Raw genomic sequence first — 12,375 nt, 5'->3', positions numbered from 1 at the left:
GCCTATTTTTCGAACGTGAGCCTCTGCCTAACCCACGAACGCGGACCTTGTTAACCCGGGCGACGTCCGAGCCGGTATCACACTTTGATCTGGTTACTACCATAATAATTATCTCCACAGAATGTGGGTGTGTGGTCACTCTTAGCTTCATTTCTCCCCATAGACCTTACTGGCATGGGTGTTCCTACCAGGAGCTTGTGCTCCAGCCTGCATTGCCCTATGGTTCAGTAAAATTACTGGGCTCTCCCACCACGACCAGGTGGTGACCACGGGAGAGTTATTATTATTATTATTATTATTTACAATGATAATTATGTAAAAATTTAGTTTAATAAGTATTGTATTTATCTACTTCTAAAATTTAAACTGCATTTTTTAGATGATGATAGTAATGAAGAAGAAGAAGATGATGATGATTTCAAAATTGGAAGAAATATAATTTTATCAAATAAAACGAAGAAATGCAAAAAGAAGTCAAAGCTGAATTCTTTAGAAAAATTAGCTGCTCAAAAAGAAGAACAGGTATGAATGAATTTAATTTTATACAAAAGTTTTTATTTTAATTAATCTACTTATCAGTTCACATGATTTATAAATAAATAAATAAAATAATAATAACAATAACAACAATAACATTACTGTTTAAAAAAATCTAGCAACAAATTGTGTAACTTTCCCAGCAGAAAATATTTGTTTAGGAAACATATTAGCAAAGTTTAAAAAATTGTGTGTGGTGCCATCTGTTATGAGATTTTATTAAAAAAATAATTTTTATATTATTAAAGATAATAAAAAGCAAAAGGCTTAATTTTTTGATAAAAGATATGTTTTATTTGGTAAACTAAAAACTTTTATGAGTAAAAAAATTTCATAACTTTTTGAGATATGACTCTACCCCCTCAATATCTCCAAAATCAATGGTCTAATTTTCCTGAAAATTTCTAGAAACATTTTTCTCTAATACTTAAATCTTCCTGCAACATTTCAGAAATTTTCGACACAATGCACAGGAGTTATTAAGCTTCAAAGTGGGTCAAAAAATTATACACACACACACACACACACACATTCCACACATACAGAAAAAACTTCCTAACTTTTTTGTATTTCTTGATGTTTCAAGATCTGAGTCCAAAAGTGTAAATATCTTGGAAAGTCATTTTTTGACCAATTGCTATACTTTTCCTTTTTATATAACTGTCAGAAAAGTAAAAACTTGTGAAGAAATCAAATAACATTTGATTATATAATAATAAAAAAAGAATTATTTCAAAAGCAGAGATGATTTTTCATCAATTTTATAATATACTAATATTTTGTGAATATAAAGTGAATACTCTGATCACTTTTGACAATTTTATTATTGATATCGAAATTATTTTATGTTTAATGTTGTCCAAGTTTATTATCATTACTGGACAAACGAAATAGTTGTAAAATAAAAAGTATTTATATTTATATTTTACACTTAATTTACATAGTTGGGACAGTTCATAAACACCTGTAATTGAATGTTGGGAATGACCAATGAGTGCAGGGTGAACAGATTTCTACAATTCAAAATTTTAAAAAATAAAACAAAATGTGGAATGTCATCTTTAGTTTTGATTTTGTTAATTATTATTTTGAATTAAATTTGGTAATTATTAAGTAAAAATTAAATAAAACTATTAAATTTAATTCAAAAATTATTATTTTTATTAGTTAATGTTAATATAAGAAACAGTGCAATCACCTACATTTAGAAAAAAATTATTTTTTTTATTAATTATTAATAGTTAACCAAACTATAGTTTAAATAATCTGGAAATTAATATGATTATAAATTAATTGAGTTTGATTGTTTATGTATATCTTCAATGATTTGTTAACAGAAATGAAACAGAAAAAAGAATATTTTAATGCTTGAGATGACAACTTCTAACTGTATCAGTAATTATCTTGCTTTCAATGGTTGTCCCAGAGGTTCGGCATGTACAATGGGGTCAGTTACACAAAGCTTTTATTTTTGTTCTTACAATTTTCTACCATCATGGGTTATCTGCATGAAATTACGATATAATTATTTAATTATTAAGAATTTTATAAAAAGTAATTAATATTCAGAATAACACTGTAATAGTAAGTTAATCAAACAAAAAATGATGCACTTAAACTAGAACTATATAATCAACTAACTGACACATAAATGTGAATTCCAGCACATAATAAACAAAGAAATTCTAATAACAACATAATATACATAATAAATAAGTTCTTTGTTTATTATGTGCTGGAATTCACATTTAGATGTCAGTTAGTTAACAGTAAGTTATAATAATGTAGAGCAAATTCATAATAATAATGTTTGAAAATAAATAGTTGATGCCAAAATCAATTTTTGAATGCCATTTTGTTGTATAAGCATGAAATATTAGAATTTGGTCCTTGTAATGCATAAATTTTTCTACTTTTTTTAAAATTTTAGATTTTTCTAGTCACTTGACATTCCTTTTTGAATGTATCATTTCATTTTTCTAGATCTGCTTCTAATCAAATATAACATATCAGTGAGTGAGTGAGTGAGTGAAGAACAAATTAGCAAAGTCAATATAATTTTATAATAGATATTATTACACTTTATAAAAATAATTTTATGCTCATTATAAATTAAAATAAAAATTAAAGCTAGTGTAACACCTTATCTATTTCTATCAAGAGCCCAGATAGTTTTCTAATGGTGTGTTATATAAACAAGGGTTTGGTTAGTGTAGGACTTTATGTGGGCAATAAGTAATAAAAATTGTTAATGAATGAAAAACCTGAAATAATTACTATATGTAATAATGAAAAGTCTGTTTGTTCTTTCAAGCCCAAATATATACAATAACAAAATAAAGTTAGCAAAAATTCAAAATATAATAAGAATATATTTTATCAAATCCAAAAAACAAATATATGCACAAGAAACTTTTCCTGACACTTGGAGACATAAATTAAATTATTACTATCTTAAAATTATCCCCACAAAACTGACAAGCAAAAATATGAAATTGAAATTGTCAAAACTTCATAAGGAAATCTTACAAATTAACTTTATCTAATCATCACCAAGAAGCTTCTATGTCGTCAATGGAACTTGAAAGCCTTGTTTTTACCTTGCTCAATTCTTAGCTACCTCCTTCTTGTACTGCAGTTGTGGTGACATTACATGATTACACTCACTTGACCTTATTTACATACATAAGTGGCTAATGTTTGTTTAATTCTAGTAATCTTTCTTTATCATGTCTTTGCCCTTACATTTAATCTTATATAATTTTTTTTTTGTTCTTTTTGGTGACAATTTGGGGCAGGAGATTATTCTTTTAACTTTCTCTGGAAGTCTCCTCCCAAGATATCATTGATGTTCAATGATGTAGTAGGTTGCTGCCAGCAGTCGTCATAGATTTTTCTAGCAACTTACTTGACATTCCTTTTTGAATGTATCATTTAATTTTTTCTAGATCTGCTTCTATTCAAACATAAGCTATCAATTAGTAAGTGAGGAACGAATTATAAAGCCAATCTAATTTCATATTCATCATAAAGTAAAATAAAGTTTAGAATTTAGAATTTTGTCCAGGTGAGGTACAGTAGTCTATCCTTAACAAAATAAAATGCCCTAAAAAAAGTAAGAAAACAAACTAAAAGTAAATCCCAAACAAAATATAATGGGTTGGAATCAACTCCTTACACTAGAATGCATTTAATGAAAAAAATTATTAGTATCAATTATGTTTGAATCCAAGTTGAAACAGTTCTCAAATATAAATCAACAAACTTTAGCAAATTTAATATGCTGTAGTTCTATAATCTTGTATTGTTTTCTTATACTAGAATTAGTTCAATATTATATTTAGAAAACTTTTATATAATTTTTTGAAAATAATAATTATTTTTTATTTGTAAATTAAATATTAAATTTTTTATGTATTTGTTTTTATTAATAAAATTGATAGTATGTAAGTTAATTGACAAGGAAAGTAATAATCAGTTTTTAATTTGTTCTGTATTTTACAAATCCTTCTGAAAAGCATGTTTGCTTTGAAATTAAATTTTATTCTTAAAAATTAATAAAATAATCTAAAATTACTAATCTGTATATAACCTAAATATGTCTTTAGATAAATCATTTTCGAAAACAACATCAGATTAATATTTGGGGATCAGATATTCCTGATCCAATATCTGAATTTGAGCAGTTATGTGAACGATATGAAGTATCTCCAATTATACTCAAAAATATTAAAGAATTAGGCTATGAATCACCTACTCCAATTCAAATGCAGGCAATTCCTATAATGATACATGTAAGTTTATTCATTTAAAATTTTTATTCAGTATATTTATTTTTTTGGATATTAATGCACTATATGAATATATTTTAGCGAAGGGAAGTCCTGGCATGTGCTCCAACTGGATCTGGAAAAACAGCTGCTTTTCTTATTCCAATAATTAATCATTTAAAGGTATTGATTTTATTTTTATTTTAAATTTATATTTTTACAAATGTTTTAATTCTGTTATATATTTATTTCAATTATCAATAAAATCAACTTGTGTACTATGATAGAAACAGTACATAAACATATAATAAAATTTGTATTTCATGCATATTGAACTCAACAGTGACTACATTTTTTTAATTGTTACTGTATTGTACTGACTTAATATATTGTCATATATATATATATATAATTTTTTAAATGATTGATAATTTATTAATACTACAAAAATATCAATATTTACAAAAAATAAACAATAAAAATGGTTACTGCGCATAAACTTTATTTGTAAAGCAGTTAAAAAATAAAAATGAAACTATTTATAAAGATATAAGTAATTAAAAGCAAGAGAAATAATATGGTAGCACTTAGTCTTAAAAATGAATATAAATAGACATTTATTTGAAAAATCTAAGCTAATAAGTTTTGTCTTGACTGAAAATTGCTTCAGTTTCGAAAAATAAAATGTAAGACTATTAGTACAAGAAAAGCAATAATCAATCTAAATAACACTGGTCAACATGATTGTTCACACACAGAAGAGAGAAATTGTGTCTAATAGAACTTTTTGTACTGATTTCAAATATGTGATTGAAATTTTTCTATTACCCTCTGATTTTCCGTAATCATAGACTTAATAAGTTTGCAGCTTGGCTATACTAAATTTTGTTGTTTCTTGTGTGAGTGGAACAGCAGAGACAAGAAAAATCATTATGTCAAGAAGGAATGGCCAAAGTGTGAAATGTTTATTCCTGGCCAGAAAAATATCGTTCATGCCCCATTAGTCAATGCTGACATGATTCTTCTATCTCCACTTCATATAAAATTAGGACTTTTCAAAAACTTTGTCAAGACAATGAATGTAAACAATGCTGGATTTCATTATTTGAAGGAAAAATTTCTTCACATAAGTGATGCTAAATCAAAGCTAGAGTTTTCATGGGCTTACAAAATAAGAACTTTAATTAAAGATGATAAGTTTGTAAGTTTATTAAGTGCAATTGAAAAGTCAGCATGGAAATCATTCAAAGATGTTGCACAAAATTTCTTGGCTAATCACAAAGCTTCAAATAACTGTGAAATTATGAATGAGCTCTTACAATCTTACAAAGATATGGGATGTAATATGTCCCTCAGAATGTATTTCTTGTATTCCCATCTGGATTTCTTCCCCGACAATTTTGATGCTGTCAGTGACAAACATGGGGAGCATTTCCATCAAGACATCTCTATCATGGAAAAGAGGTATCAGGGCCAGTGGAATTCAATAATGCTTGCTGATTACTGTTGGACACGCAAGAGGGATTCTCCAAATGCCAAACATAGAAGAAGCTCCACATCTCGCCATTTTAGACAAGATAAATAAATAAGTGTGTTCATGTTGTCTAAATAAATATATTTTACATTTATTACTCAAGCATCAACACACAAAAACCTTCATAATGCAGCTTTTTATTTTATTTTATTTTAGCTAGTTATTAATTCATGTATTATATTTATTTATATTTTTTGTGTATATTGGTTACAAGTACCAATATAGTTTGTAATTATTTATATATAAGCCTGCACACTAGACATATAAGAAAATTCAAAAAGTTCCAGAACAAATATCGGTTTTGAAATCAGAATCATTCGATTGTTCTGTTCCTGACAAAGGCCTTTCAAAATGGCTAAAAACGTTAGTAAATTTTGTGCATTATAAAGGTTTTTGTATGTAGATGCTTGAGTATTATACTCAAGCATCAACACACACATAAACCTTTATAATGCAGCCAATTAATTAAGTGCAGTTAAAGAAGAATTTATTTTACATTTAAACTGACTGTCACAAAAAACAGATGTTATGGAGAAAAAATATTTATATATTTGAAAATAGCATAAAAATTTCTATTTGGATCAGGTATTTTCATTTGTGTACCAAAAAAAGCTTTCATTTTGTTCCCCAGTGTAATTTACAGGGAAACAGATTGATATAAACAAAGTTTAAATAAATTAAAATATACTATCAAAGAACAATAAAATATTTCATTTCTTTAACAGATATATTTGGTTTATTCTTAATGGATAAAAATGTAATATTTACATTTGTTCAAATGGATTTAGTGTTTAAAGCAGGGGTGTCCAACCTTTTTGTTTCTCTGGGCTGCATTGGAAGAAGTCAAGGAGATTTGGGCCACAAGTTTATATAATATATACTTGTGGCCCAATATACAAGTATATTTAAGGATTAACATGTGTAGATTATAATAATAAATATTAAAACTTTATCACGAAAAAGGATATTTTTAAAAATTACTTCTATAGACACTTTCAATTTTTACTTAGAATATATATAAATTCATTTATTTTTTTTGAATATTTTTTACGTCAAACAAAAAAAAAGTAGCCACATTTGGCGCAAATGTAGCCAAATCTTGCAACGTTGGAAGAAATACTAAATAAAGCTGGAGTTGTGATTCAAAGGATTATAGGCCCAAATGAGGGGGAAAGGAGAAAAAGGACAAAAGATAAAGATGTGAGAAAGGTTGGAAAATTAAGGGTCAATATTTGCATAACAGATCTATTTACCCTTTCTCACTACTTTTTATCTTTTGTCCTTTCTCACCTTTCCCTCCTTTTCCCAAATTTGGGTCTATAATCCTTTGAGTCATAACTCCAGCTTTATTTAGTAATCCTTCCTCATTCACACATCTCCAAGTATTTGAAAATATTTCCTTTCCACTCAAAAATAAAATATGAATAAAGGTTTACGGCTTTGTGAAACTTCTTTTTTGAGTTTATGCCGTTGAAATAAATAAATAATAAAAAAATTAAAACATTTGTCAGTTTTGTTTACACGTTTATTGGGCTGCATTGGAACTTGCCTTGGGCTGCATGTGGCCCGCGGGCCGCGGGTTGGACACCCCTGGTTTAAAGTATCTAGACTATCTATTGTCATCCAAAGTATGGATAGCCCAGGACTTTACTGTCAGGAGTTACAACACCAGTTGGTAAACTGGAATAATATAATGATAAGTACATCTATCCAAAAGCCTTAATTGCATTCCAGTGAGAATTTAATTATCTAATGTTATCGATAATGCTATCAATCTACAAATGAAGATCTTCAGGTCTGTATATTTGATGATGGAATGATTGAATATAACATTGATGTTTTTTTGCAAAAATTAAACAAAATAAATTCTTGAATATATAAAAATAAAACATATAATGTAAATGTAAAAATAAAAGTTTAAAATTTACTTTAAAGTTATTGATAAGGGAATTAGTGTAAAAGTATTTTCCTTCACTTTGGACAATTGGCATTGTAAGAGGTTGTTATTGTGTTGAATGTACAAATGTTATTATCATGAAACCATAAATGACTATTTGTAGGCAGTAATTATAGCTTAAAGAAGACGTGCTAATGACATTATGCATGGCAGCATTATTGGGAGAGTTTAGAGGCTGGCCAAACTTAGAGACAAGTGTCACAGGAACTGAATGTGTTATCTGTAGGCTTTGGCAATAGTTCCAATGTAAAGCCTAGATGTTCATAGCCAATACAGTGAAGGTCACCCACATGTCTCAACTGCTTGTCGGTATCTCAATTGAATTTTCTTTATTTTATTATTAATAATAATCTATTAGATCATATATTTATTTTACTTAAAATAGAATAATAATAATAATAATCATCATAATTATACTTTCAGGAACCTCTTAAAAAAGGTTTTCGAGCCATTGTTGTTTCACCAACTCGAGAATTAGCCAAACAGATATTTAGAGAATGCATCAGATTAGCAAATGGAACAGGTTTAAAAATTCATTTCATAAATAAAGCTAGTACAGCTATCCAAAAATTTGGACAAAAATCAGCAAAAAACTTTGGTATGTGTAAAGTTTTAATTTATAAATAAGAAATTTTTTGTTTTACACCAAAACTATTTAATAATTATAAAATTTATTTAATATAAGTTAATCTATTTAAACAAACTTTATACTAATTACTTTATCATATATCTATTAGTCCTAATGGAAAGTAAAAATTAAATATTTATTTGATCATAGAAGTAAAAGCATTAAACAGATAACTCACGTAAAACTAAAGAAAATATAATTACATATTTTCTGACATCAAACTTCAATTGACAGTTTTCCAAAACATTTTTGGCCTTTCTAAAGTCAGTCATCCACAGTGCAGAAATTTGCTTCTAGACCTGAAGTTACCATTCTAACTGCTGATCTAGAAGTGAAATTCTGCACTGACATTAGAAAAGCCAAAAATGTCTTGGAATACAAAACTGTCAACTGAAGTTTAAAGTTTGTGAATAGTAATTACCTTAAACCGAGTATAAAAAATTTTATTTTGATATTTTCAAAAAGTTTTAGAATGATTTTATTATATACATAAAAATCAAAAATATAAAAATGTGTTTTATATATGTGATAAAGTTTACAAATTACAAGATGAGATATTTTATTTTACAAGATTAATCATATGTGATGTCCATGTCAAGAAAAATCATCCACACAACAACAAAGTAAAACTAGTAAAAATTAAAAGATAAACAATAAATTTGAACAGTAAATTTAAAATACATACATAGCTTTCTTACACAGCAATTTATACTCATGAAAACTGTGATGTAGTAGGTTTTTAATATTGACAATGGACCTTGAAAATCTGTTTGTAGAAAAAGATTATTTGGGAGACATTGAGCCAATAAAAAAGTGTATAAAAGCATGATGGAATTTCAAGCGTTAATGATGAAAATATATTTAGTAATAAATTTAGGTGGAATGAGATCATTAAAAAGTTTGTGATCACCAATATATATATGAGTAGTTGGCTTTCTACATACTCTGACATAGCCCTCTCCATGGCTCCTAAGAGAATGGAGAACTGTCAGTGCAGAGACCATTTTGGGTCCCTTTTCAGAGATCCTGGTTATACAAATAACAGAATGATATTGAAGAAGAAAAATAATATATAATGAAATAAATAATAATCGCCTGAAAGATTGAGCTAGAATTTGGCTAATTAAATGATTATTATAAAGCAATTTGACACTAGAGGGAGACATTAGGTGCCATCTCTTGATTAAATTTATTNAATATTAAGTTTTTTATGTATTTGTTTTTATTAATAAAATTGATAGTATGTAAGTTAATTGACAAGGAAAGTAATAATCAGTTTTTAATTTGTTCTGTATTTTACAAATCCTTCTGAAAAGCATGTTTGCTTTGAAATTAAATTTTATTCTTAAAAATTAATAAAATAATCTAAAATTACTAATCTGTATATAACCTAAATATGTCTTTAGATAAATCATTTTCGAAAACAACATCAGATTAATATTTGGGGATCAGATATTCCTGATCCAATATCTGAATTTGAGCAGTTATGTGAACGATATGAAGTATCTCCAATTATACTCAAAAATATTAAAGAATTAGGCTATGAATCACCTACTCCAATTCAAATGCAGGCAATTCCTATAATGATACATGTAAGTTTATTCATTTAAAATTTTTATTCAGTATATTTATTTTTTTGGATATTAATGCACTATATGAATATATTTTAGCGAAGGGAAGTCCTGGCATGTGCTCCAACTGGATCTGGAAAAACAGCTGCTTTTCTTATTCCAATAATTAATCATTTAAAGGTATTGATTTTATTTTTATTTTAAATTTATATTTTTACAAATGTTTTAATTCTGTTATATATTTATTTCAATTATCAATAAAATCAACTTGTGTACTATGATAGAAACAGTACATAAACATATAATAAAATTTGTATTTCATGCATATTGAACTCAACAGTGACTACATTTTTTTAATTGTTACTGTATTGTACTGACTTAATATATTGTCATATATATATATATATAATTTTTTAAATGATTGATAATTTATTAATACTACAAAAATATCAATATTTACAAAAAATAAACAATAAAAATGGTTACTGTGCATAAACTTTATTTGTAAAGCAGTTAAAAAATAAAAATGAAACTATTTATAAAGATATAAGTAATTAAAAGCAAGAGAAATAATATGGTAGCACTTAGTCTTAAAAATGAATATAAATAGACATTTATTTGAAAAATCTAAGCTAATAAGTTTTGTCTTGACTGAAAATTGCTTCAGTTTTGAAAAATAAAATGTAAGACTATTAGAACAAGAAAAGCAATAATCAATCTAAATAACACTGGTCAACATGATTGTTCACACACAGAAGAGAGAAATTGTGTCTAATAGAACTTTTTGTACTGATTTCAAATATGTGATTGAAATTTTTCTATTACCCTCTGATTTTCCGTAATCATAGACTTAATAAGTTTGCAGCTTGGCTATACTAAATTTTGTTGTTTCTTGTGTGAGTGGAACAGCAGAGACAAGAAAAATCATTATGTCAAGAAGGAATGGCCAAAGTGTGAAATGTTTATTCCTGGCCAGAAAAATATCGTTCATGCCCCATTAGTCAATGCTGACATGATTCTTCTATCTCCACTTCATATAAAATTAGGACTTTTCAAAAACTTTGTCAAGACAATGAATGTAAACAATGCTGGATTTCATTATTTGAAGGAAAAATTTCTTCACATAAGTGATGCTAAATCAAAGCTAGAGTTTTCATGGGCTTACAAAATAAGAACTTTAATTAAAGATGATAAGTTTGTAAGTTTATTAAGTGCAATTGAAAAGTCAGCATGGAAATCATTCAAAGATGTTGCACAAAATTTCTTGGCTAATCACAAAGCTTCAAATAACTGTGAAATTATGAATGAGCTCTTACAATCTTACAAAGATATGGGATGTAATATGTCCCTCAGAATGTATTTCTTGTATTCCCATCTGGATTTCTTCCCCGACAATTTTGATGCTGTCAGTGACAAACATGGGGAGCATTTCCATCAAGACATCTCTATCATGGAAAAGAGGTATCAGGGCCAGTGGAATTCAATAATGCTTGCTGATTACTGTTGGACACGCAAGAGGGATTCTCCAAATGCCAAACATAGAAGAAGCTCCACATCTCGCCATTTTAGACAAGATAAATAAATGTGTTCATGTTGTCTAAATAAATATATTTTACATTTATTACTCAAGCATCAACACACAAAAACCTTCATAATGCAGCTTTTTATTTTATTTTATTTTAGCTAGTTATTAATTCATGTATTATATTTATTTATATTTTTTGTGTATTTGGGTACAAGTACCAATATAGTTTGTAGACATAGTGTTATCACCTGTCTAGTTTTCGTCCGGACAGTCCGGGAATTGACTCACTGTTTGGGTAAACTATTAATTCTGCCTGGGAATATCGTAAGCTACCTGTCAACCTTTTTTTTTTTTCGCTTTTTTTTTCGATTCATGTTCACAGACGTCTCCACTATCCAATAAAGCTAAGTCATCTGTAGTTGGTTTTTCTTAATTTAATTACTTATGTTACTGCTACCCAAGTCTCCCTAGTCCCTAACTGTAACTGATTTAGAACCAGCATGCACAGCACATTATTCTTCACATTGCAAAATGACATTACGCATGCATCAGGAACTTCTGTTCGAACAAACCTCACCTGCTGTCTGGGTCAGCGATTTTGAAAACATGGCAACACTAACTAGACATATAAGAAAATTCAAAACATTCCAGAACAATTATTAATTTTGAAATCAGAATCATTTGATTGTTCTGTTCCTGACAAAGACCCTTTCAAAATGGCCAAAAATGTTAGTAAATTTTGAATTAAAAGGCTGAATTATAAAGGTTTTAAATTATAAAGGTTTATAAAGAATTATAAAGGTTATAAAGTTGATGCTTGAGTATTAATTAAGTGCAGTTAAAGAAGAATGTA

At 27.5% G+C, this 12,375-nt stretch overlaps 1 protein-coding gene across 1 annotated transcript in view; it reads left to right on the top strand.

Annotated features, from left to right (window-relative positions):
• LOC111632059 (probable ATP-dependent RNA helicase DDX52) overlaps window positions 1–12,375 on the top strand; it is a 59,419-nt gene that overhangs the window by 16,473 nt on the left and 30,571 nt on the right. Inside the window, exons 3-6 of the mRNA XM_023376414.1 lie at window positions 380–522; window positions 4,146–4,331; window positions 4,410–4,490; window positions 8,222–8,396. Coding sequence (XP_023232182.1) covers window positions 380–522; window positions 4,146–4,331; window positions 4,410–4,490; window positions 8,222–8,396 — 585 coding nt within the window. The remainder of the gene's footprint in view (window positions 1–379; window positions 523–4,145; window positions 4,332–4,409; window positions 4,491–8,221; window positions 8,397–12,375) is intronic.

This window comes from Centruroides sculpturatus, unplaced genomic scaffold, assembly GCF_000671375.1.
Source record: "Centruroides sculpturatus isolate CEXI.00-Female unplaced genomic scaffold, Cexi_2.0 scaffold707, whole genome shotgun sequence".
Classification (NCBI taxonomy): Eukaryota; Metazoa; Arthropoda; class Arachnida; order Scorpiones; family Buthidae; genus Centruroides; species Centruroides sculpturatus.
This window is presented reverse-complemented; position numbering and strand designations above follow the sequence as displayed.